This window comes from Drosophila subpulchrella, chromosome 2R (assembly GCF_014743375.2).
Source record: "Drosophila subpulchrella strain 33 F10 #4 breed RU33 chromosome 2R, RU_Dsub_v1.1 Primary Assembly, whole genome shotgun sequence".
In the NCBI taxonomy this organism is placed as follows: domain Eukaryota; kingdom Metazoa; phylum Arthropoda; class Insecta; order Diptera; family Drosophilidae; genus Drosophila; species Drosophila subpulchrella.
In genome coordinates, this window is record NC_050611.1 from 8,795,976 (window position 1) to 8,822,453 (window position 26,478).

General features: G+C 43.1%; 2 protein-coding genes and 1 long non-coding RNA gene across 8 annotated transcripts; 1 reads left to right on the forward strand and 2 right to left on the reverse strand.

Moving 5' to 3' along the window:
- The first annotated feature begins 518 nt into the window (after window positions 1-518).
- Window positions 519-14,620, forward strand: LOC119549801 (protein windpipe). 5 transcript variants are annotated; one of them, XM_037858067.1, is made up of 3 exons: window positions 519-766; window positions 4,089-4,135; window positions 11,900-14,620. In XM_037858067.1, the coding sequence occupies exon 3, from the start codon at window positions 11,970-11,972 to the stop codon at window positions 14,001-14,003; it is 2,034 nt and encodes a 677-aa protein (XP_037713995.1). In that variant the 5' UTR covers window positions 519-766; window positions 4,089-4,135; window positions 11,900-11,969; the 3' UTR covers window positions 14,004-14,620. The 5 variants fall into 5 exon arrangements, with proteins under 5 accessions (XP_037713995.1, XP_037713998.1, XP_037713999.1 ...); XM_037858068.1 differs by lacking the exon at window positions 519-766 and adding an exon at window positions 1,155-1,375; XM_037858069.1 differs by lacking the exon at window positions 519-766 and adding an exon at window positions 1,410-1,428.
- On the reverse strand, window positions 4,461-5,495 carry LOC119549802. Its single transcript, XR_005219430.1, has 3 exons — window positions 5,406-5,495; window positions 5,131-5,330; window positions 4,461-4,693 (listed from the first exon to the last, which is right to left on the reverse strand). It is a non-coding gene; the product is annotated as an uncharacterized LOC119549802 (long non-coding RNA).
- Window positions 14,621-15,183: 563 nt separating the features above from the next.
- Window positions 15,184-18,794, reverse strand: LOC119551299 (insulin-like growth factor-binding protein complex acid labile subunit). 2 transcript variants are annotated; one of them, XM_037860579.1, is made up of 5 exons: window positions 18,719-18,794; window positions 16,944-18,213; window positions 16,667-16,883; window positions 16,345-16,607; window positions 15,184-16,286 (listed from the first exon to the last, which is right to left on the reverse strand). In XM_037860579.1, exons 1-5 carry the CDS (start codon window positions 18,747-18,749, stop codon window positions 15,287-15,289), a joined length of 2,781 nt encoding a protein of 926 aa, XP_037716507.1. In that variant the 5' UTR covers window positions 18,750-18,794; the 3' UTR covers window positions 15,184-15,286. The 2 variants fall into 2 exon arrangements, with proteins under 2 accessions (XP_037716507.1, XP_037716508.1); XM_037860580.1 differs by lacking the exon at window positions 18,719-18,794 and adding an exon at window positions 18,416-18,689.
- Between the last annotated feature and the right edge of the window lie 7,684 nt (window positions 18,795-26,478).

Consider the following 26,478-nt stretch of genomic DNA (forward strand, 5'->3'; position numbering starts at 1 on the left):
AAAAGAATTTAGCAAGTGATAAGATAGCGGAGGGCTTTTGATAAGAACAGCAGAGTTTACATATATTATTTTGAGACCTGTGCATTTTGCGTATTTTTACAGCAGGAAGTGAAAAGTGCAAACCGTGTAAAGCAAGCAAAATAAAGTGGGGCTATATTTTTAGACCGAATCGCCCAGTAAACTCATCATCATTGATAAGGTTGGGGTTTGGTGATAAGCTTTCACGCTCTTTCAGTCTCTTCCTCACAGTATCTCGTTATATTTTTGCAAATCTAGAAGCTTTTTTCGATGAATTTCATAACCCAAACAAAGTTGTGTGTGTTATATAGCGCGTGTGCCGCGTACTATCCACGTGTTCTCCAGTTCTCTAGAGATATAGTAGAGTGTGCAACGGGTTTGGCACTCTCTCACTCTCTTTTTTCGAATCCAATCCGGTAGCTTTCGCCATGTGTTTTGCTCTTTGCCGACTGTATCTCTCGCTCCGTTGAAGTTTTTCAGCTCTTCGGAATCGAGGGTTCCGATAGCGGTTCATTCGGTGCTAAGCTCTCCCCGCGAACGGTCGTGTGCGATCCCAGATCTCCGGTCTACGATCTCCGATTTTCGGTTTACGTTCTATACGGTCCCCGATTTTCGCAGGTATAGGTATCGAGCTTTGTTTAGTTCGGTCAACTCCAAAGTCGAGACGTGTCGTCGGGTGCGTGTGTGCGCGAATCTAAAAGCGATCCGAAAAGGCAGCGTTCCGAGTTCCACCTCGCCATCCGTCTAGGTAATTAAAAATTATATAGTTTCCGTTGCCACACACGCTCGCCAACTAGCTGGTAGATAGTACGTTCTAGTGCAAGTGCCAAGCGAAATATTGTATGGAAAACATAAATGAGATCTTTCGAAAACGGCAGGGCGAATATCGAAACCGAACCGCCAGATATCAAGATACTTGCATGGGGCGATCTACAAGTCTAAATTGCTAGTGCTCTTGTTTTTTGCCTTCATTGTCATCCCTCTCGGCGTTTTTGGGTGCTCTCCCCCTTTCGAGATTCAGAATTTTTGTATCTTTTCTCGTTTTATTTTTTGTTTTTCTTTTTTGGCGGCTGCGACACATTCTGTGATAGCAGTCTGAGAAATCTCGGCGGATGCGATCTTTGCCAGTCTCTGGCCGCCAGTTCAAACCGAAAGTCGCTGCGATCGCATCGTGTGTTGAAGGACTCGGCGTTCTTAAGTGCCAAGAACAAAGGACAAATACAGTGCTAACAGCGAATAATACGTACTCACGCATATGCTGCGGCGAAAAAACAAATATCTGATTTAACAAAAGTGCTCTTAACATAGAAATAAAGCCCCCAAAAACAGTGAAAAGCAAAGAACTATAGTGTGTACTGTGAGTTTGGCTTCGGTTTTCGTTAGTTGCCTCTGATAACCCATAGTAAAAAAGTAATACAAAAATTGTTGAAAAAATAAATCACTACTGTGTGAGATTTAAATCCACAAGGGATTAATCTCAATCAATGTAAAAGGCCAGGGTTCGGGGTTTTTGGAACTGAAACAAGTGACTCGTCGAACAGCTTTACTTTTTATTACACACATATATCTGCCTTGCAGTTGCGGTTGGTTTTCTGTGGCAAACTTGACCTTATTTCCCAACACATCCAAGTTATATAATTGCCAAAAAAAAATTATAATATGAAAGAGGGATGAGTAAACTATAATAAAACGGTTACTCTTTTAACCCCCCGGGTATGGGCACTTATGCGATTGCGAACTTACTATACGAGACAGAAGTAGCACGCATTCATGTGAAATCTCCGCCAGACACTCCGCTACCTACGCGACTTGGCTTCCAGCCACCCCAAGCCCCTCGATCCTATCTCTCTGCCCATATATGATGTATACATATATGATGTATACGTTTATGAGTAAACGTAAACCCACCCGAGCACCTCTCCAACCGGAGAGCTTTCGGCGCCCTGCAACTCGGAATCGTTTTACGTAAAACCATTGGAAACCGCACACATCAGCCAGTTGATTCATTCAGATACGGATAGGTTAGCGATCGGGGCTATATATTCTTTCTGATTTTTTTCATTTTTCCCCTGTGTTTGTGGTTACCTATGGACTGCCACCCACTTCAAACGCAGCGTGAATCACTTGTACACGAAATTTAAAAAAAGACATATTAATAATACAAAGTGCTGTTTGTCGGGTCTAAAAGCAAAAAGTCATGCAACGTCATCGCCTAATGAGATTACCAATCAACCTAGAGATAGAGACATGATCCCGGGTTGCGAAAACATCGAAGATGAAACGCGCATCTCGGCTGGGAATGGAGTGCTATAAACTCCAGGTCTTGCGTAATACTCCTCCGACTTTTTCTCTATCTCTAGGCGAAGGTGCTAATTTCCAGCGCATAATTCACAGAGGTGTGCGAGTGCGAACTGGAAACTGTTTTTCAGGCAATTTCCAGAAATCGGCTTTATGGCCAATAGTTCGCTGCCCAGCCAGGCGGGCAAAAAAGTCCAAGTTGGTGGGTGCTAATATATGGTATCTGTACTGCGAGTGGCACAGACACACTTATCTGTACCCAGAGGTTCGGAAATTTATCGAGCTTGTACATTGTACGGAGACGGAAAAGAGTTTCCCTTAAACATATCTAGAACGGAAACATAAGTTTCGACGATATAACTCTTTCAAGTTCAAGTCTAGAAAGATTTTTTTTTTTTGCTCACTTTGACTCAACTTGATTGAAAATTGGCGCCTCTCGTCTGAGTTCTCAATTTTCGAGGTGTTATGTTTCGTCTCGGTCCAAGGCAATACGAGATCGAATGCAGTAACACTCTCGCACCCACCATTGAAATGGAGTGCACTTCATGGTCCCATTTTTGGTGGATGTGTCAACCTTGTCCCCATTAGATACTATAGAAGCTTTGTGGCCTCAAGGGGGATGAGCAACAAATGTGTTTCGATAAGGCGAAACAAGCTGTTATCGAGGCGCAATCAAAACAATATCATTGGGCAACTCCTCCAAGTGGGGGATGAGTGGAAATACCCGGCCATTGAAGTGCATTCTAGAAAATGGATAGAATATTTTGTCAAACGCAAATGAGGGCCAGAAATCCCGGGCGCTCGAGTGCACATGACTCGGTTTTGTGCTTTTTTTGGGGTTCGGCCCTATCTATAATTAGCAAATGTTGCGCGATAAGATAAAAAAACCCCATCGCAGAGATAGTGTGAAAAGCTCGCCGCGAAATGAAAGGAATTCCGGCTGGGGCATATGGAGAGTTCCTCTGCGGAATGGGATTCGTGACGCAGAATGGGGGCAGGCAGATTGTTTATCCGTCCAGAATTTTCAAAAAGTAAACATCTCGGGGAAATAGTTTTGGTTCTGCGAACAATTCAAGTTCAACAGCCAAGCATCTGTTTCGCTGCCCTCTTGATCTCTGGCAGGTGGCACAAGATTCCAAAGATCACACGCTGACCAGTCAGTCAGTCCATCAATGGCTGTTAATTTGCATGTTGTGATGAGCTACGACCTCGTCGATAAGACCGAACCATTCCAATCCATTCACAAGTGGAGTTTCTGTGGGAGTTTACGGATTACGTGACAGTATTTTTGGTCACGTCCATTGCATAGCAATCAGGCAACAGGTTGTTGGCTCTTCGGCTCTAAACAATGGATGAGCAACGCCCTGAGAATTACTCATTAATTGCCTGGCCTATGATGTTTGTTTACAGGCAGAAGAAACCGTACAGTTCTTCACCTTGGAGGCTGAACTCGCCTGAACCTCGGCCAATTTTATTTACACTTTTCTTTTACCGCAAAGGAGAGTTTATAGTTTTGGGCGAAACTTTCACACTTCACTGGCCATAAAGATTAGCTTAATAACTCTTAAGGCAACTGCAGCTGAATGACAGTCTCTGGCCGAAGCAAAGTTCGTTAAAAATTAATTTAGACGGGCGAGCAATTAAGACTTTAATTGCACACAATTAAAATCAAAGCCAAGAAATAATTGCGCAGATAAATAGAAAACTCCCCAATGCAAGTGACTCGAATGTTGATATTAAAAAGCCATTTTTCTTCGTTTTTTTTTTTGCAGCTCTGGCCCGAGGATCCGAGGATCGACGTCTGCATGTCTTATAGAAGGTACGAATTGAGTTGTGCAAACATCAAATTGGCATTCCCCAAAGTCAAGATCAAGGCGAGGGCAGGGGATATATATTTGGGTGCTCTTAACTGGGCTTGCGAGTCATCATCGCGGCGAGGAAAGGAAAACCAAAACCAGTTCAGTTACTTTTGGCCGCGTTTGTTGTTTTTAGCCAGTTTGTGGGTGCCGGCCGGCTTCGTTTTGCTTTTGCTTTTGCTTTGGCTGCTTTGGTTGCTGCTGTTGCTGTGCTTCGGATTGCCAACTAGCCTAGCCGTTTTTGGCTCTAAAAATAAAACAAGTGGTCATAACTGTCAAATGCCGCTCTCCGCTTTATCGGCTCCTCCATCTTCTGGCCAGTGGCAATGGCCAAGATGCGAGCTGCGAGATGCGAGATGCTCCGATGCTGGGGCCACTTAAATGGCCGGCAAACGTGCGTGCTCTTAACGTGTCAACTGCCAAACGAAGCCATGAAAAACGGCTGTACGATCATGCGATCTTTGAATGCATCCACAGCTAACCGCAGGCTAATTTGTCTGGAGGAGTGTCCATATGGTGCACTGAAAGAAATATTTCATTCAAGATCTCAGAACTTTATTTTGATGTTAGTTTACCATAGAGTCAAATGCATTTCGTATATTTTAATCGAGTAATACCTTTAAAGAATTTTTGAATTTGAATTTGGTATAGGTTTTTTTAATAGGTATTTAATAAATATATAAATATTTCATTTCATAAATATTTCTAAATCAATTATTAATATTTTAGTTTACTTTTCAAATTTTTTTTCTTTAATGAGATATAATGTATAATAACAAGTTTATTTTTATATCAAGGTTCTGAGACTGAGACCTTCGACTGTTTTTTATTTTATTTAAGCAGATTAACATCTGTTTTTATAGTGAACGACTATATTTATTTAACTTCATTAGACAGAAAACTCTTAATCTATTTATTTATTTGTAATCAGACTCATGTATTTTTTAAGGTGTATCACCTGATGGTACGAACTGATGGGCTCTTCTGGCCCGACATTCGCCTACTGTGCAGCAACAGCAGCCAATGGGAATGTGAATGCGTTACTGGCTATAATTACACTGCACTACATGATCGACTCCCGGGAAGGTCAACACTTGCTCTTGAAATTAACCCCCAGGCAAAACCCGATACTCCGAGTGATATCTGGTTGTAAGGAAGCTAACAAAACATGTGGGGAAGTCCAAGTTTAAGCCAATTTCCAGATCAGATCCCATGTGGCAATCGATGACGTACCCTCTCAATTGGCCTTTCCATTTTTGATTTTGGGTGTATTATTTTTTGGCACATATTCGGCTGACTTTCATGACGTCACTTGTCGTTAATAATTTCACGAAATTTCATAAGCACTGTTATGACATCAGCCAACTAGCCAACTAGTTTTCGAGTCCAACACCTTTCAGTGAATTGGCATTTAGTTTTCATGGGAATTCCGCTCGCACAGATTGACAAATAATGACATATAACAATTAGATGTGGTTTATTACGAGTGCCAATTATTCTGTGCTTTGAATTCCAATGAAACTGATCATCGGCAAACAACACTGTCACCAAGCAGCACACATAATTGAGTTTGCCTGCTCCGGCTGAACTTGAACTCGAGATGAGCAGTGTAAATAAACCAGAGAATTATAGGGGGCATTCAGCAGTCGGCGGAATGCATTTCGCAGGTGCAGATTGGCAAATAATTTCTCGCAACAGTCAGGCGTCGTCTTGGCATTTATGTGGCATGCTGTAAAAATGCCTTTCGGCCAGACACAAAAATTGCTTAGGCCAAAGACCGATTTCGGTGCGATCGACATACATATCTTTCAATTGATATTTTATGGCGCAATTCGGAGATTTATCGTCAGTGTAGCGGAATGTAGCGAATAAATTTAAGACCCACCTCGAGTTGGCGATTTACGCTTTAGTTCCAGTTTAATCGGAAGCAGTCCATGTGCTAATGGGATGCAATTCACTTGGGGGAAGGTCGTCGCACGAGTCTATTTCATCGGCTATTCCGATTCCGATTCCGAAACCGATTCTGGAAAACGCAGCCCACACAGCTGCGTTAATTTGGTCAAATGTCTGGCCAAGTACGACTTTTCGCCAATTGCATCATCGGATGCCGAAAACGAAAACGAAACTGCAACTCATGACTTTTTCAAGTTCCCCCGGCAGAACGATCTGCAGGGTTTCGTTCGTTTTTTCCCAATTAACGAGAGTGTGGATATTCATTTAACTCGACCATTAGTATGCACAAACAGTGAAATAGATGTATTTGTATCTGTATCCACACGTAACATTGTAGCTCGAATTAGCTAACTGCTGGTACGTGGCGCGATTTCCAGCTGAGCTGATTTGATCTCCGAGAACTTGTTGTTGATAAACTTCAGACAATTATAAGGCATTGATCAGCGACCAGTTGGGAGCTCGGACTAAATTAACGTGTTTCTAATTGAATGCCAGAAAAGTTCAATGAAAAGTCAGACAGAGTCATCAGAGCGTTTCCTTTTCGCTAAGTGGAGAACTTTCCACCCATATCACTCGACACGGCAATTACTGAATGATAATTATACTTTAGAACTAGGGGTTTTGTAATCATTTGCTAAGAATAACAGCATTAAAACAAAATCATAGTTCAAACTTTATTATATTCTTTATAATAACAATTTTATGTTGTTTCCCTATTCCTAGACCAATTAAGTTTTTAATTGCTTATAAGTAAAAGTTTAAAACCTAAGAAGTTAATCTAAATCTTTTTAAAATTTGTCAGGAATTTGAATATATAAAAATGACTTTCATTGCCACGAATTCGCATAAAGCCATTTTTAATGATCTGAGATCTTCTCGGCTGATTAATAGAATTTCCTCGTAAAGACTGTGATTCTTGTGACTTTCCCCATTACCTTGCCGACCTTATGGCTTCGTCGCTGACAGAAACACTCATTTGAAATGGCGTTTGGCACTAATCAGAATCAACATTCGTTGACATCCGAGTCCATCATCAATTGTATCTGGGTGCCTCATTTCTGCCTTTGTGTCAATGGCAAAGATTTAAGTTGTTGTGGGCTGGGCGTGGGTGTGAAATGTTTGCATAGATTGCAAGAGGAAGCCTGAAAATACAAAAAAAAAATAGGAAAATAACAAGATATAGGAATGAAAATGTATTTTTAAGGCTGCCTGCCTGCCTTTCTCTTTCTTCAATTTTTCTGTGGTCTCTGTTTATTTTGAGAATAGCCCCGCCAAAGTTTCGAATTCAATTGAGAGGGAGAGTAAAGTATTATTTGAATGTCAAGATTGTGATTCTGGGCGCCCTGTTTTTCCGTCAGCAAACATTTTCTGGCCGCCTGCCCAAAAAGCGAGATTCACAATCAGCCGACTGTTGATAGCCGCCGAATTCGTAGGTCAAGTTCAAATGGTGCGTTGTATGGCTAGATTATCTCTGGTCAGTCGCACAGAATCATCTGGCCACTTGTCGTATACGCAATGCGCACCACAGAGATTCTGCTGGTCTGTTTATTGGCCACTATCTGGTACATTGACTTTGCCTTTCTGCTTTGGCCAACACGTTTTGCATAATTCACATAATTTCAGCTTACGCTCTGCACTTTTTAACCGTCTCTTTTTGGCTTTTATGTGGTATTTTGGCCACCGCTCGCTACTCATATTTTCATATTTCGGTTATGCATGCCCCGGTGATTGGTTTTCTCCCGTTTCGTGGAAATCAATTAAACACTGGGGCCAAAACCAAAACCCAAAAGCGAAAGAGAACGGGAACGCGCTTAAATATGGGAAAGAGTTTTTCAGGTTACGCCTAAGTTTATGCTCATTTGCACTTGATTGAGCGGTTGAATTGCAAAATGCTTAAATGGCATTTTATTGATAATGTTGACGGCGAACTCCGTCCTCGATGTGGGTCATTATATATGGAACTGCCACATATATTGGCATGTAGGTATACATATATATATATGAGTCGATCTGTCAACCATCAGTCGCAGTCGCTAGAAAATTAGAATATGCTAATTAGTCTTTCCGCTCGTCTTGAATGGTTACTGCGAATATTGTGAATGACTGAATGAATGGCTGTGTTGGCCAAAACCAACCGATTGACTCACAAGCCTTGCTTAGACGTCATCTCTTATGGCTTTGGCGGTACTTTTTGCCTCGTTTTTTGCCGTCTTAATGCGGTCAACACATCAACGTTTGCGGCAGCTTCAGCTTGACTTTTTTTTTCAACTCTGCGCCAGGTAAAATACCCAAATCACCTGATGTTTTAATTGCCTGGCGTCATCAGTTTTTTGTTTCTTTTCACCCCTCCCCCGAAAAAGAGAAAATGCTGCGAGTTCGATAGAAAAGTATATGTCAGTGCCGCCAGCAAAACAAAGAAAAAAGATGGAATATTTAGTGAGTGGCCCAGAAGACCCAGGTCCATTTGCATACACTCGTATATTTATTATATGGCCAAACAAAGCCCAACTAAACACTTTTCATTTTATCATTGTGGCTGCTGGCGAAATGCTCTTGCCGCAGGCGCAGGCTAATTGAAATGTATAAAAAAGATTTGCACAAATCTAAAAATACACATATATAACAATTTATTGTGCCAGCGATCGCGGCATGACGTGATTTAATTTTTGCGGCTTTTTTTTATACGCTTCTGTTCGAGTGTGAAAGAACGAGTTGTGGGGCTGCGAAGAGTAGGGTTTGTATTTCCAGTTGAACTCGAAGACAAAAACTTGAGATTGTTCCCCAGTTTCTGATTCTGTCTCTGTCAAGGTTGAACATTTGTCATCGTTTAAGATTTTCGCCGTTGTCTGGCGATGATTTCTCTCAATTTGCAAACGGTTTATTCTAAGTTGGTCTCGTTTTGGTCATTAAGTGGATGTGTTAAGGCCTTCGCATGTAGCCCCCCCCCATTATGAATATGCAGCCCCTCTCTAATTTCGGCTTCCTGTGGCCGCAAAACATCAAAGTGCAAAGGGGTTTAGACTCGTCCGAAAGTAATTAAGCAGGCCTCGTGATCGAATTATGATATCAGAGCTCTGATCGCAGATAGCTGATGGTGCTGAAGATTTTAGCAAAAGGCAATTAACCGCATTGATTGCATTTGGCGCAACAGGTGGCAGCTGCAAATTACGAATTCAGCCATTGACAGATTTTGATAAATGTCTGCCCCCCCGTCGGAGAAAGTTCCGTTTATGCAGCTCATGCGGTTGGTGCATCCAAGTCGTGGCAATTTGTCAACACCAGAGCCAAAAGGCGAGTGGTGCCCGTTTAGCCAAAAGAAGTGACACAATTGCTGGAAACCACTTTTCATATGTCTCCTCTGCTTTCGGACGAATGGCCGCATAATGACACTGACCTTGGACTCCCCCTTGAGATCGCGACGAGATTCCGTGCAGATTTATTTTTGCATGCCCGTGTGACGCCTCATTTCCAGTTGGTATTTTCCGCTCCGAGGGGCGGGGATCCCTCAATTATTTGCAGCAGCAGCAGCAGCAGCAGCAGCTGCATGGATTTATGTATGTGACCATTTCCAATTTTCAGCCTCATCGGATTGATGGGCAATATAAACATCCCGCTGGCAAAGGGGGAAAAAGAGGGAATCCCCCGCCGGGCGACACGTGCAGGAGGGGCAACCCTTATTTTGTAGCTTATTTCAGTTTGCTACTTGCATTTAAATATAGTCCAACTGTTGAATAATTCAAGTCCGCGCTACAAATTGCAAATTGAGCTGGCTCTGCGACTGCAACTTAGAGCCACTCAGACAACCCGGCATGTTTTCTAGATCTCGTCTATCTGTTGATTAGGATTGGGCATCGCCATTGTGACACACGGAGGGAAAAACCTATTGGGAATGGAAAAACTCAACCGATCCAAATGGAATTCTATGATTCCCTAACTGGTTTTATATGATTTATGTGTCTGTGTGTTATGGATATCTGAAAGATGCTTTTACTTTAGTCTTAAAAAACAAACACTATTCGGTCTTTAAAAAAATATTCATTTTTGATATGGTATATACCTTTTTACTCTTTCCCAAGTGAATAAAATTAGGTCAACCTTTTTAAAAAGAGACTTATATGTCAAGCTCTTAAATCTTAATTTACAAATTGAAATGTTTTTATCGAGGCTAAGATATTTTTAGGTACAAAAGTTGGGGAGCAGCATAAAAAATACTTTAGTCTTAGGAAACAAACATTAATCGGTCTATCAAAAATATTAAAATTTGATATGGGATATACCTTTTTTATTTTTCTTTCCCAAGTAAATAATCTTTGGTTTACGTGTTATAAAAAGATACTTTATTGTCAGGCTCTAAAATCTTGAAATTAAAATATAAAATTTATTTTTTCAATGTCAAGATATTTATTAGCACCAAAGGTACTAATGATATAAATGGTTAGTACATTTCTTTATTGTATCTTAATAAGTAGTTACAAAATATCTCCGAATTTTCTTTAGTGCACAAGAGTTTCAGTTTTTGCGGTCAGAGGCTCAGGGCTTATCAGTGAGGGGGGTTTTAAGAGGGGGTCATTGGGGGGGAGGGGGAGGTCGATCTAAACGAGCGCCAGTTGCACTTAAATTGCATCCACGAGACAGCCGTCAATCAGTTTGCGTGGCTCGTGGAAAGCGAGCAATAAGCAGAAGATGTGGGGATTAAAAGCGGGCCGCTGACAATCTGCTCTGATTAAGCGAGTGCAACTGCCCAAGGCCCCAGACTCCCCAGCCCCTTCCCCCGATTAGCCCATATCATACGGCGATTCTCCAGTTCCCCTTCGATTTGAGTCATTCTTTAGATTGTTTTTTCTTGAGGGGACCAACTGGTGGGTCAGGTGCTCGGGCGAGGTTCCGCTGATGTCACGGAACCAACGAATGAAATATTAATTACCCTTCGCACAGATAGCGTCAAATACTGGGGCTTGAACAGCGGCGATAAGCGAATCTAACACCGATAACGCCTGTCGATAGGGTTTGGGAGAAAGAAAAGCCGTAGAAAGGAAGATCGTAGAAGTTGGTAGAACACGGCGATGACGCAACGAGTGACGAAGACAGGTTGCCAGGCAAAGATACTTGCCAAAGCTCTGTTAGTTTCCGTTCAAAGGTAGTGCTTGTAGGATCGAAATTGCTTAATAACACGCATAACTACATACAAAATAATTTTCAAGGTTTTTATTCATTTGTATTTATAATACTAAAAAATAAAGTACTGTGCTAAATGTTTCTTGTTTTCATGAACGATTTTTTATAGCAGATTAATAACCCAAGTTCAGTGATTTCTCGGAAACTGTGATTCATTTTTTTCCCATTTTATTTATTTGAAGTACAAATTAATACAGTTAGGTGAAAGGAAATATTTATGTTTATGAGAATAGAACAACTGAATAAAACAAACTTGCATCTAATATACAAAATGGTTATTGTTCTTTGTTCTTAATTTGCGGTTTTACTGTGTAGCAAATTTTAGTGAACTTTGGTTAAGCAAAATACAACAAAATTGCAAAACGGGTTATCATAAACGACTTGGGTTTTTAAAGTTTGAAAAAGCTGTGCAACAAACATTTTAATCGCTGTTTCAGTAATATTTTAATGATTACTATCAAAACTTTGGAAGTAGTTATGTTTTCTTAGGAATACTTTAAAGCTCATCTTAATGATTGTTGATTTTTATTTAAATGAGCTTGTAGTGTTTTTTGCGGATTGTATATTTTACTTACTTTTCTATTTTCGTTTTGTTTCAGCTAAGACAGCAAGAGAGGAAGTAAGAAGGATCCACTGCCAGCACACCACCCACATACCCTCTTCACAGCCATGGAGCGTGCCCACTTGACCGCCTGGTTGGCCCTGCTCCTCGTCGTGGTGGCCGCCGCCACGCCCACTCCCGTTCCCGCTGTACCGCCCACCGACTGCCCGGCGGACTGCATCTGCAGCCTGTCCCAGCACACACACAAGCCACTGTACCACCTCAAGTGCAGCAGCACCCAGGGCCTGCGGCTGGCCGAGAAGTCCTTCCAGTCGACGGTGCCGGTGCACTCCATCGATCTGTCCCACCTGAACCTCACCCGGCTGAGCCATGTGCTGGACAAGCTGCCGGAGCTGACCTCCGCCGACCTGTCCCACAACGAGCTGACGGACGTGGGTCACCTGGGCAAGGGCCTCAAGCGACTGAGCCTCAAGCACAACCGCCTCACCTCCGACAAGCTGAGGAAGCTGCCGCAGCACCTCCAGGTGCTCAACCTGCAGCACAACAACATCACCCACCTGCCCCTGGAATTGACACACATGCACCAGCTGCGTCAGCTGGAACTCAGCCACAATGCCATCAACTGCTCCTGCCAAACGCTGGAGGTGCGCAACTGGCTGGTGGAGCGCCTCGTCTACATGGAACACCCGGTGATCTGCTCCTATCCCCTGGAGTTCAGGGGTCGTCCGTGGCTGCAGCTGAAACAGGACGAGATCTGCAAGAAGGAGCAGTACCAGTGGTTCGACTCCGAGACCGATGAGAATGAGCTGATGATGGGCGACCAGCCGGCGGCTGCTTCTGGGGAACATGAGGATGAGGATGAGCTGGCCAAGGACTTCCTGCCAATTGACCGAAAGATCGTGGCCACCTCCAAGAAGGCCCGTTCGCCACAGGAGCCCTTGCCCAATGATCAGGTTGAAGGATCCGGAGACCTGAGTGAAACAAACATGGAGCTTCAGGTGCCCACACAAGAGGTGGCTGAGCCAGAGGCTGCAGAATCCCAAGTGGCCAAGGCTGTGCTGGACACAAACGAAATCGAGAAGAATGTCGTGAAGGACGATGACGAAGATGCCGAGGGATCTGGCAGCGGTGGTGGTGAGTTCGTCATTCCCGATGTCTCCAAGGTGAAGATTGCCTCGGAGGACGAACTGGATGGCAAGCAGGAGGAGAGCGATGTGAAGCCAGTGGAGAACCCCGAAACCGTCTTCTCCAACGACATCGGCATCTACGAGGGCGCCCAAGAGGAAAATAAGCCCGTGGAGGAAGAAATGATTGTGCCCGTGGTGCTGACCAAACTGGGAACCGGCGTGGATTCCGAGGTGGTCACCGACGGGCCCCTGGACAGCAGCAAGGAGTCCGAGGATATCCTGACCGCCAAGATGGGCAAGTCGCAAGACGACAGCAGTGCCATCTATTATCTGCTGGCGGTGATTGGACTGATTGTGGTGGGACTGGTGCTTTTCGTGGCCATCAAGCGTTGCAAGTACGACAGCAATGCCGCCGCCCGGGATGCGGAGGCCCAGCGGCAGACGGAGCTGCTGGACATGGACAAGAAGCAGCTGGGCAAGCCGCTGCACAAGAATGGCCATGGCAATGGCCAGGAGCACTCTCCGCTGATCGGTGAGAAGACCAAGTTGGATGAGGCTCAGATTGTGAAGAAGCCGTATGAGAATGGCGAGACCAAGGATGGGGCCAACCAGCAGCCTCTGCTCAATGGCAATGGAACGGCCAATGGAGGTGCCAAGGAGGCCCCCGAGAGCGGAGAGCCCGCCGCCCACGAGTACTACCCCATCAGTCCGCGCTACCCCACGCCCCAGTCGCCCAGGGCCTCGAAGTACTCCCAGCAGCAGCAGCAGCAGCCCACCGAGCAGAATAACAACGAACCCGATGGCGCCTACCTGCCCTCGTCGCCCAAATCCGGCAGATACTCGCCGGTCTACTCGCCGGAGACGGGTCGCGTCAAGATCAAGCTGACGGAGACCCCCAAGCCCAAGACACCCATGCTGGTGACGCGCAGCAAGTCGAATGCCGGGGACATCATCACCACGCCCGTCAGACCCATCGAACCCACCCACCAGGTGGTGCCCATCAATGGCCACTGATTCCAGCTGGCCCCGAAACTCTCGACACAGCCCGACCTTTCCGACACGCCCTCCTCTTCGAATGGATTTCACAGAGGAACTGTGTTCCACGGATGAACATGGGATCCCATTCTGTTTGAACGGTTTGAAAAAGAAAGAAGACGGGGGTGTAATCCCTCCTCAAGCAACATAAAGCAGCCCAACAGCAACATATCTGCAGCAGCAACAGCTGCAACAACAGCAACATCTAGAATAAAAACCCGAGGCCAAGGCGACGACAGCAGCAAACTATTCGCGTTAAGCACCCAACTCCCCCTCTTAAGTGTGTCCGACAAGTAGTGTTTTAGCCATAAGTAAATTAATTACTCCTAAGCGTAAATCTAGTTTAATACCAAAGTTAAAAAATATATGCGTATGAAATGAAAACGATCAAGTGGCAACAAACGGCAAGGAGATAACTCTTTCAAATAAAATATAAAAACGCTTTCGACCTGCATCTGCATGTGATGTTCACACCATACTTATGTAACTATATGTACTTTTATAACCTACCTACATACTGTAAACTACTTAAGCCTCGTTCTCTTGTGAAATTATTATGTGTGAATTCATTAAATGCGAGCGAATTTTGAAATTAATCATATGTTGGTTTTTATTCTAGTGAATCAAAATGGTAATGAAATATTGGTAATTATTAATTCAAAATCAAATGTCAACTGTCATGCAACTTGTAGTGTAGATGGCGCCACAAGGCAATGCAAGTCACCCAAGTTTCAAACCATTCCCAAGTTTAGGTTTGACACATTTTTTGACTAGTCTGGTAGCACTGAAAGTATCCAGCGTTGCCAGAAGTAAATTATAAAGGAAGAGGAAGAGTAAACGGCGCCCTTTCTGAAAAATTCAAATTTATAAAGTCTTTGGTTCCACGAAACTTTTAAAATAAATAGCTATTTTTATTTTAAAGCTGTAATTTTGTTTTGTTTTTTTAAATAAAATGGCGAAATGCCATAAAACCTTTTTGATCATTTAAAGCACACTACCCAAATTTAGAAACTTAAGCTTTAAGAATTGAATTTTCCCAAGCACGCTTTCACTCATTTCAGTGTTATTGGGATTATCACTATCATTTTTTTTTGGCAATATATAGCATTCCGTTTGAACTGCTATAAAATATTAAATAAGAACAGTAATCCGGGGCAAAAATGTCTCAAAAATGTCGGTATATTTAGGGGTGCATTTAAATAGTCTTATGGATATGGTAACAGGTTGGGAATGGCTAACAATATGGTTTATGCTGTGTGGGCCTAAAATAAAGTCTCTCGCATGGGCTTGTGGACCAGGACGTTGTGCTCGGAGTCGCTGGAGGAGCTTTCGGCGGCGTTGGCTGCCGTGAAGCTGCCGCTCACCCGGCGACTCGCCGAGTTCTTCCGCTTCTTGCGCTTACCGCGCTCCAAATCCTGTTCCACATCCGATCGGGAGACACTTGATCGATTGTCATCCGGCAGGGACCTGAGTTCTGGCTCCTCCAGCTCCTGGAAATCGCTGGCTATAGTAGACGAGGAGGCCTGCTTCTTGGCCGCACTGAAGTAGTCCTCGATGGCGGGATCCAGTTCCAAAACTGGACTCTGTTGCAGAGTGTACACCTGGGCACTGACCTTCATGGTGGGCGGTGGTGGTAGAATCGGTATCTTTGGCTTTCTCTTCGCAAAGGGACTGCCGTGCTTACTGCCCACATCGTCGTATTCCGGATCGGTGAGGAACTCCACACTGTCGGCCATCATATTCACCCTCTTGAAGGGCGGAATCTCGGCAATTTTGGGCCTTCGTTTCGTATAGGGACTGTTCTCGTAGCTCTGGAAGTTCCCTATCTGCTCGGCACTCTGTAGGTTCTGGGTCTTCAGGTGGGCTGCCGGAAAGCGGGAGTCCTCGATGCTGAAGCGCCGGCTGCCCGACTGATTGTACTCCATGTAACCAGTTCGCCTATAAGGTCCATACTGGGCGGTTCGCTCCTTGTCCCGGTTGGAGAGCATCTCCACGCTGCGGAATCGCTGGCGGGAGTCCAGCTGCAGTCCATCCTCTGCCTCCGACTGGGATCCCTCGCCATCGGCATGGGTTTGCGACCTTCTCAGTTTCCTGGAGTTGCGGGCTCTTTCGGGACCCGAAAGATCCATCATTGACTTGACTGGCCTCACCAACTTTGGCATTCGCAGGGCATCTTCGTAGGAGGGCAGCAGACTAATCTCCTGGGCATGTTGCAGACTTGGAGTGGCATCCTCCAGCAAAATGCGGTCATTCAAATCGCGTCTGTTAAGGAAACATTTGATAAGATTAAGATTTAAGGGATACTAGAGCAAACCCTTACATGCGTCGTAGTTCATTATCGTAATCCTCAATCTCCCTGTCATTCTCCCGGATTTTTCGCTTTCTCAAGAACTTTTGCAGGCAGGCATAGCCCAAGATCAGAACACCCAGTCCAAAGAGGGTTATCATTATAACGGTCCAGGCCTTCTCGCCATTGCTGCTACTCCTGGCATTTACAATCCACACATCCGCACAGGCAAACTCCCAAAGTTTTCCATAGAAAATAGCAGGGGCCGCACAACGCAGGTGATTTTTATCTTTTATCTATGGGAATAAAATAAGAGTCAGTGAGATTTAATCTATTAGCTGAGAACCCAGCCCACCTTAGCTGGTTTAGATGTTAAAAAGTCGTAGAACTCCATGAAGAGCGGATTGTGGCAGTCGCAAATCCAGGGATTGTCGCCCAACCATAATTGATCCAGGAACTTATTGCTCCCGAAATAATAGGGCGGAATGGGGCTCGTCAGGCGGTTGCCATTCAGGCGGAGATCTGCCAACTCGGGGAACTCTTTGAAGGTATTGTTGCGAACAGTAGTTAGCCTGAAATAAAAAATTACTCACTACTTGAAAGGTATACAAAAATATAAGGGTAAGACCCACCTGCAGTTGGCTAGGTTCAGTTGCTGCAGCGTTTCCGATCTCATAAAGGTGGGCATATCGCTGATAAGATTGTTGGATAAGTCCAACTTTTGGATGACCGAAAGGCTCGACAATGCCGTGCTTTCAATAGAGGCGATTTCGCACCAGCTCATGTTTATGGTGCGCACCGAATTGGACACTATCTTGGTCAATTTCTGCAGCACATTTCTACTAAGATTGAGGTCCACCAGCACATCGTTGTTGCGTATGAAATTTCTATCCAAACGGGCTATCTCATTGAAGGCCAAATTCAGCACCTTCAAACGCTTCAGGTTGGCAAAGGCATCTTGGCCAATGAGTCGCAGGACGTTCTGTGAGAGATCGAGGATCTCCAGCATGGTGTTGTTTGCAAAGGTAGTGGCATCCACAACTCTCAGAAGATTTCCCCGCAATCGGATCTCTGTTAGTTGGGGCAATCCACTGAGTTCTATGGAATCCAAGTTGCAATAGGACACATCCAACTTCCTTAAGACGTAGGTCAGAATGGGATCCTCTGAAAGAGTGTCAAACTGCAGTTGCGTATTTCGGGACAAGTTCAGGGCCTCGAGGTTCTGCAGGGCCTCGAGAAAGAATCCAGACACTTCCCTAATGCTGCAGTTGCTCAGGTCGAGGTCTCTCAGGGTTCTCGAAGGTAGAGCTGCAATTTGAGCCAGTTTATTGTTGGCCAGATTAAGGCGTTCCAAACCAGGCAGCTGATTAATCAGCTGGTCACCGCCAATGGTGGTAATTTCACAAGAAGAAACATCCAACTCAGTCAGAGATGAACTGGTCAGCAGTTCGAAGCTCTCCCCGTTGCCAAAACTTCCCAATCGGTTGCCATCCAGACCCAAACGCTTCAAACTAGGGGCATACTTGAAGGCCTCATTGGGACTGAGGGCCTCCCACGAATCTATGGAGTTATTGGCCAGCAGCAGGGTTCTCAGGGATGTGAACCCAATCAGGGTCTTACTACCAATGGCTGAGATCTGGTTGTTGGATAGATCCAGGTAGATCAGAGAGTCTATGTCCGCATACTGGGTGGGAAACTCTCCGAACTGGTTTCCCGACAGATCCAGATGCTCCACGGGAATGCCATCGAAATTCGGATAGGTCTGAAGACTCCTCCTCGAGCAGTCGGCATACAGACTGTCCACCACCCAAGTGCAACGACAAGGCCAAGGGCAATTGACTGCTAGGCAGGAAGAGATGATCCCCAAGAGCAGGAGAACCTGATCCAAAACGAACCTCATTTCTGCAATATAGATGGATGAAGCTGATTTTATTTCTTAGATCCACAATCTTCTTTATTGCGCATGCATTTTCATTACAGCGCCTTATCAGGGGACCGCTTTGTGTTTTCAACTTTTGTCTCTCTGGTTTTTGCTTAAACGCAATTAGAAATTGCGACGGTTTCAAGGCGTTAGTGACGTCACAAATTGCTCGGACTTATTCACCTGTTGAATTACTGCCGCTCGTATTTTCCCTTCGAACTGCACTCCTCTTATCTTATCGTTCGAAAAACTAGAGCACCCAAACAGAAAACCGAACCGGAATGAAGTTTATAGCACCGAATTGAACGAAATCCTATAGCCCGATTTTAGAATTTAACTGCCATTCGGATGCAGCCACGCCCTCAGCATTTTTCACTACTCGTTGGTTAGATTTTTTTGGATTTCCGGACGATTTCAAAGGGTTTTTCCAGTGGGTCTCCGCGCAACTGCTGGTCTAATACTGTCCGACTGAGGAAAATTACTCACCTGCTGGCCGCTGGCATCGTTCATCGGGCATTCGGCAACGGCTTCCAATGCGACTGATAAGATAAGCCGCTGATAAGGAAGCCGTTTGCGTGGGGCAATGACAAGTGTGGCAAAGCGCGAAAATAGTGATTTTCCCGGGCCAACTTTGTTGGTAACAAAATTAGAAAAATACTAAAAAGCTTCAGCGGGTATTCAAACCGTAACCGGTAACCGGTACAAAAAGATTCTGTAAAATAATCCAGAAATTCGGAAACAATTTGAGAAGTATTTGATTCTTTAAAGATTTTTTTGGCGCACTGAAAATCTTAAGACCTCAGATATAGACCAAAAATTCAAAAATTATAAACATTGTTTTATATTTAATTTTGGGATTTAATTCTTGATTTATTTCATTACATTGTTTACATAGTTTTTATTTTGAAGGCAACTAGTTTTTTTTCGTTAAAATATATGATTATCTTATTATGCTTAATATAATATTTTTTATGGCTTACAGATTTTTGGACATCATTGTAAAGCAAAAACATATCCCTTCTTTAACCTCCAGTTTTATTATTATGCCACATTAAATTTATTTTTGAAAACGAACTTAGTCTATCGCAGCATATGTCAACAAATCAACCGTGGGTATTACGGGATGGCAACAAATGGAGTCGTTTAAGACTGAATAAACTTGTCACCCGGTGAAGTGCAGCTGTTTGAATGGAGAATCCGGGACAGGAGCCAGACAACTCCTTTTTCGCCTCCGGCAGCCGCTGATAGGGCATTAAAATTACCCATTCCCGGCGGAGGATTCGAACGGAGTGCAGCAGGACCTGCAGACACCCGTAACCGGATTTATTGTAATGAAGCGTGAGCAAAACAGAAACGACGCCTCAGACGGCGGCGCGATAAAGATGCAGTGCGAAATGAGAAATAAGACGAACCACTCCCGGGGAACAAATAAAAAACAGGAGTCCCAACGCTGACGTGTTGACAGCAACATATTTGTGGCTTGATTACGGCGAGGAGTGGTAAGGCACCAGGAAACATTCGAATCTTAAAAAAAAAAGGAAAGGAAGGACAGCTGTAGAAAAATAAACGAAATTTATATACACTTCTTAGAGAGAAAAAACCAAAAAGTATGCTTCGGCTTGCCGAGGCTAATATACCCTTTTAGCTTGAAGCGTATTCTACTTGAGGTTTATATAAAAGAAACTAACAAGCTTTTATTTTCATCTTCCTAATATTTTTCCATTAATTCTCTGATCTTTTCCAAGGCAGCGATATGATAAATATTTTGTAAAATTTAACTCGTGTTATTCTGAAACCTCAAAAAATCCTTATCGCAGAGAAGAAAAGAATTGTATTCCAATATTTTTCCGATACTTTCTATGGGATCTATACAATTTAGTGTTCCTATATACTACATACAATATAATGAAGATTTTTGGGAAAACTTCGTAGCGAAAGTTTTAAAAATGACAGAATAGTTTGAGTAGAAACGGACGGACAAACGTACGGACAGAATAACGGACAGACGGACATGGCTGTATCGAATCGCCCAGTGATGCTGATCAAGGATATATATACTTTATATTTACTGCGTTCCAAACTTTTGACTGAAATTATAATAAACTCTGCAGGGGTATTCTTATACAATCCTACATTTTATAAAAATATTTCAAAAGTCGAAAAGATAAGTAGATAGTTTAAACTTTATTTCCGCTGTATGAAACTTTTTCTTAATGAAATTTAATTTGATAGTTTAATCCTAGGGGCAATGTACTCCGTCAGATTTCTAGAGTATTTAAAGAAACCGATTTTAAATGGTTAGCGACGATACAAATAGAAATAAGTTGATGCCCTGATTTCTGGGTACGGGGAAACCAGGAGCAGAGGGCAACAAAGACATCCAGGGCAAATGCAGAAGTCAGCGTAATGCCGCGACTGATAAGCTCGTCAGGATACGACCCCCGACCCCCGACCACGCTCTCTGGTTTTTCCAAACTTTTCACTATTGAGAACGATTGTGGGGCGGGGAAATTTAAATTCGGTTGCCACGGATAAGTGCATGGGATAATGAGCAGGGATGCGCAGCGCGGCGCTCTCACTCAATTCTTCCCGTGTCCTTGCCGTTTTAATGAAGCGCAACGGCTTTGTTGCCGAGACGCCTTTTGTCCTGCCACCGCCCCGCCCCCCTCGTCCCTTTCCCGCCCCCTTTCACCCACTTTCACTGGGATAATTAGCGGCCGCTGCGATGCAAAGTCATCGCCGGCGTTGGGAATTCGCACAGTTGAAATCACAAGTTAATGCCGCGCGGTCCAAGGACTTGGTCCTTTGTGTGCTTTTGTTAATGGATTGATTTTGATTTTGAATTTCTCCCGTCTAATCTGGGCTGACTTAGAGCTCGCGCGGCCTTCGCTCCGTTTTATTGGGCAATTTCCAGCGATTTTTTAATAAGAAATGAAGTGCTTTTTATTTATTTTCGCAGCGCTAAGTCGAGGAAACGGGGAACAGGGAACAGAATGTATATATGTATAGACCACCCGGAGTGCAGTCAAAGTTTAAGTTAAGTTGAATGACAGCTGCGGTGTCGAGAGATAAGCACACCACCCACTCAAACTGTCCATCTGCCAGAGGCGGAAAAAATGAAGAGCTGATAAAGTCGAAGGCGAACTCAGGTGGCGACCGGAAGTCCTGGCGAGTGGGAAATGGACACGGAGTGGAAATGGAGGCTATGTTGGCCTGCTGGCTTGCTGGCTTAGCATTTCCGCAGATGTCATAAAGATATCCCTGCCATTATGACTCTTCTAATCGGCCTCATCAGAGAAATGTGGGCCACACACGCCCGCTGGCCTCCCCCCAAACGACCTCTCATTCCGGGCTTTGATTATATTTTTATGCCTTGAGATTCGTTTTTTTTTTATTATTGTCACTTGGATGGAGAGAAACAATTTGCTTCTATCTGCAGGACGATACGTCACAAGGAGTACCATTTTTGATACACCAACATAACATAAATAAGTGGGATGGGGGCGATAAAGAAGCCCCCCCAATTTGCATATTCTTAGCCCTGGAATGCCTGCTATAGACAATTATATTTATTATTCAGTTATGCCTCAAACGGGGTGGGTACTGTATACACTACATAAGTTGAACCAAAGACATTCCCATTTAATGCTTGCCATTCTAGATTTGGGCTTGAGTCAAGGGGAACGTTCCCGGGCAAATATCTTGAATAGCAATAAATTTCGATTTTCGTCCACTTAAATGCTTTATGAATTATAAGCTTAAGACGCGCCAACCGAAACCACCCACTCACCCCCATTTTTTTGGGAAGGGGTTTTGGAAGGGGGTACACCTTACGCCGAAAACTTTGTTCCTCTGACAGCAGGCAAAGATTTAGACAAAGACCAACTCCAGAGCAAATGCCAGCTACTGATAGCAACTCCTGCCACCTCGGGGGTTGGGCTGAGATTTAAAAAGCCAGGCCGGAATGCCATCTGCAAGGGGACGGGGGATGGGGCATAAAAAACCAGGACCAAGAAGATGTACCCAAGCCTTTCGCCAGGCCAGCAAAGAATGCCATAAATCAATTCGTATTAGTTTTATGAAATTTATACCTGCGGCGCACCACCAGCCAGCAGACAGCCGTGGGGAGGAGCCCAACCAGGGGGGGGGAGGTGGTGGTGCAGGGCCAGAAAGTCCTTCGGCGGTTTAATGAGCAAATCTTTTTTGGCAACGCCATCTCGGCATCAGCAGAAAGCGTTTGGCGCCAAGCGTTTCCAATTAAAAGCATAATTCATTCAGAGGGCTTAGTACCAGGCTCAGTCACTCCGCAGATGCCCTGAGGAAAATTAGGAAGTATGTAAACTTATCTTTAAAAAATGTGTTTATTTTTTATGATACTGAAACAAGGAAAGGCATGTTACACATTTTATATAAGCACGCCCTTATTAAAATAAGCATTAATTGAGACATTTCCCTTCTAACCCACTTTCGGGCTTTATCCTCTTACATTTTTGAAACTATACAAATAAAATATTTATAAAATACCTACGATCTACAACTTCGATTTTAAAGATTTAATCAGACTTTTAGGTAATAAAATAATCATTAATTGAGACAACTCCAACAGCATCTAACTTACTTTTTAGGTTTATCCTATAACATTTTTGAAAATATACAAATAAAATATTTATCAAATTTAATTCACCTTTTTCAGATTTGTTAAACCTTTAACATAACGTGCCTGTATTTATTTCTTTATATATATTTATAGATATTTAAATATCCTTTTAAGATTATTAAACGTATATGTGTATCTTCCATTTAATTATTAAACTACATATCATTGAATTATTGAAAAAAAATATTTCTAAAATTCATTTAGTACTTACGAACTAATATTTGGATGTATTAAGTCTTGTTTATATTTGTAAAAGTTTTAAAATAACGTATCTATAATTATTCCTTTGAAATTATAGATATTCAAAGCACTCTTCAAGAAGTTTTAACTTTCATTTAATAATTTCCAAAAGACAAAAAACTCTTGAAAGTCGCACACAAAATGACATAGATATTCAAAGCCCTCTTCAAGAAGATTTAACGCAAAATCCGGGGAATATTTATTGAAATATTTTGCACCTTTTAGTTGTTGATCGTTGGACGCTGCCCAGCGGCGCAAATGAATGGGGACCTTTGAATTATCGCCTGACAATGGGATTATCATTTTTATATTTTTCTGCCTGCCCAGTGGGCGTGGGTGGTGGCCTGTGGGTGGGATGTGGGCCAAACGGCAGTCGGCCTTGGCTTAGCCTCCCTGGGGGGTAATTCACAGTTGCCATAATTATCATCGTAAATTATGGGCAAGTAAAAGTTTTGGATTTTATGAAAATGAATTGAGATTGAGCTCGTGCTCGGGCTTGGGCTTGGCTCTCCGTGAAAATCTGAATTGATTTAAATAGTCCTAACAGCCGAGACGGTAAATCAAGCAGTTGGCAATCTAACTTGTGCATCTTCCGGAACCCCAAACCCACTCCTGCTCCTAGAGCAAACAATTTTTTGGGGGCAATAATCTGGCGAGCCAGAGCCGAGGAGTGTCATAAATAATAATTAAACAACTCGCGTTGCTAAGTCTTTTTATTACGCGCCCAAGACAAACGACAGTTGACAGCGGGGCAGGATGCAGAAGGATGCAAAGGGATAAGGTGCCGGGAAGACAAGACAAGGGAAGGCTTAGAGTGGTAGCATGTGCGGCAGGCACACACATACTCCTTTTTCCCACCTCTCACCCTCGAAAGAAAGCACACTTTTCCGCGCAAATACTTTCAGGGTCCTGGAAATGAGCACATGAGCCAGGACATGGGATTTCCAAATGGAGGGGGCTGTCTGCCCTCGCCAGCCTTTCTCCTAGGCAGGTGCTTGTCCCGCTTCACAGGGGATTTTAAGACGTAATTAAGATAATAAATAATAATCGCCCGATGCAGGCGGGCGGGGTGTCCTGAGCTGTGTCCTGCCACTCACTCCCCATAAAACCCCGTCTTGTTGCTTCTTCCCCTAAGCCCCCCTGTCATATTCTTACGCAAAATCTAGATATGCCTGTAGTAATTTGCCACTGACCCAGGGAAAAGTGGGTGGTTGGGGGTAAGCCTGAAGTCCTAGTTCCATGACCATTTCAAGTTTATGGCCTTTCAAATTTATTGTTATTTAATGATCTTAACTAAGGCATAGTTCTACACTTATAACTTACAGATTAAAGTGAATTGCATACAAATGTTGTATTTTTTAATTATTATTTTTTGTGCCTTCTCAATTAAAATATTTATATTAGTGAATAATAAATCTACAAAAATTAGAATTTATGGGTAAGCTTGCCTGCTCAAATCAGAATCGGCTTGTCCATAATCCCAAAAAAAACTGTATAAGCTTTCTAGTCAGCTTGCACAATTTATTACTTATCCCAATCACTGGCTTTAACTTAAAGGGAATCGCATATTATTATTATAATGATATATGAATTACTTTATAATATACATTTTTATTTTACTAATTAAAAATTAAGCATTAATTGTGTTTTGTTCCTTAAAAATTAAAATACTAAGTGATAAGTGAATCATAAATCTAAAAAAAAAATGTATAGCTAAGCTCACCTGCTTAAATCATAATCGACCTTTCTGTAAACCCAAAATAGCTTTATAGGCTATATAATTAACCAGCACAATTATTACTTCCAATCACTGGCTTTAACTTAAGGATTAAAGTGAATCGCATATAAATGTTGTATTTCATAATAAACGATTTTATTTTAGCTAATAAGATTAAATATTTAATAAATGTAGTTCCTTAAAAATTAAATACTTATATTAGAGAATGATAAATGTACCAAAAAATTTAAATTTATGGGTAAGCTCACCTGCTTAAATCACAATCGACATTTCTGTAATCCCAAAATAGCTTTATAAGCTTTCTAATCAACCTAAACAATTTATTACTCATTCCAATCACTGGCTTTCTTTTGTTTTCCTTTTTCGAAAAGGACTCATTAACTAATTTGGCCCAGATGAAGATGTCTGGCCCAGATGCCTTTCCTTTTCCCTATTTTCCCAGTCCTTCTGCCCCTCGACGGTCGTGTAAAGTGAATGTCACAAATCAAAGCGGAATTATTATTACTTATGACCATATAATTGGACTTGCGTTATATTCATTTGACTTTCGTTACGGTTTGTTTGCGCACTCAATTTGGCAAATGAATCGCCACCACCAAGCGACAGCAAACCACCGGCGGACCAACCACCAAACCACTGTCAACTATTTTGGCTCGCACGCTCATTAGTTTTATTGCACCGCGTATCAGTCAAAGCCGCAAAACTATTTATGTCCCACCCCTCTGGGGTGTTTTTCCCTACCACCCCGTTGTCCTTTTTGGCATTGCGAAAGTCCTTTTTGTTTCGTGCGCTCTAATTGCCGCCAAGAAATTTGTCTTTGATGGCGAATCCTGCTAATGGTTGCTGTGATCTCCAGCTGAATTCAATAGATACTTCCATATCTTTTCACTGCTTCGGACAGCACTTAATTATGATTGCATTATGCAGATTTATACCCTATTTGGCGTCATTAAGGGCATATGAAAAAGTTTTCGAAAGCAAGATTTATGCAGCCAGGGCCACTCCACGGAGGACCTACCTTTGAGCCACCTCGAAAGTTGGCCAACAGCGTGGTTAACTATGTAAATGTTTTCTTTTCCGCTCGCCCATCCTGTTTATGTGTATTTACATTAAATGCCCCCGCCCATTCGGCCGCCCTCCATTTTGGCCTGCAGTTGGAGCCGCAGAATGGGCGTGGCTGTAATTTCATTCGTGAGCCAACCACACAGAGCGGTGCAAAGTGCTGGCAATTTTAATTAATGGATAAAGTTATGCGGAATTCTGCTATAGTACATCCCTCTCCTTCGAGGGCTTCTCAGTTAGCAGGAGCTTCTTGGCCGGGAATTAAATATTTTGGGTAAATATTTATGTTTGCAAAAGGACGAGGTATTTCAAAGTTGCAAATACCTGGAATGATTTACATTGCTTGGGAGTTTAAGCTTCCTTAAATGCTTAAGAAATCTGTAAACTAATAAAATCAGGCCCACAAGTATGCAACAGTTTCGCACTTTATTACGAAATCCATAAATAAGCAGCTAGTCCAATATGCTGGGGCCCAAAGATATGCCATAAATTCGAACCGCTCACTCGCACCCACAGTTTTAATTTAAAAGTTTGCGATAACAAATGATG

Bases quoted from the DNA above. Each gene is read 5' to 3' on its own strand.
- LOC119549801 (XM_037858067.1), top strand. From the start codon at position 11,970: ATGGAGCGTGCCCACTTGACCGCCTGGTTGGCCCTGCTCCTCGTCGTG.
- LOC119551299 (XM_037860579.1), bottom strand. From the start codon at position 18,749: ATGCCCGATGAACGATGCCAGCGGCCAGCAG. The intron at 16,884-16,943 runs GTGGGTCTTACC...TTTTTATTTCAG, and splicing joins CTGAACCTAGCCAACTGCAG to GCTAACTACTGTTCGCAACA. The intron at 16,608-16,666 runs GTGGGCTGGGTT...TTATTCCCATAG, and splicing joins TAACATCTAAACCAGCTAAG to ATAAAAGATAAAAATCACCT.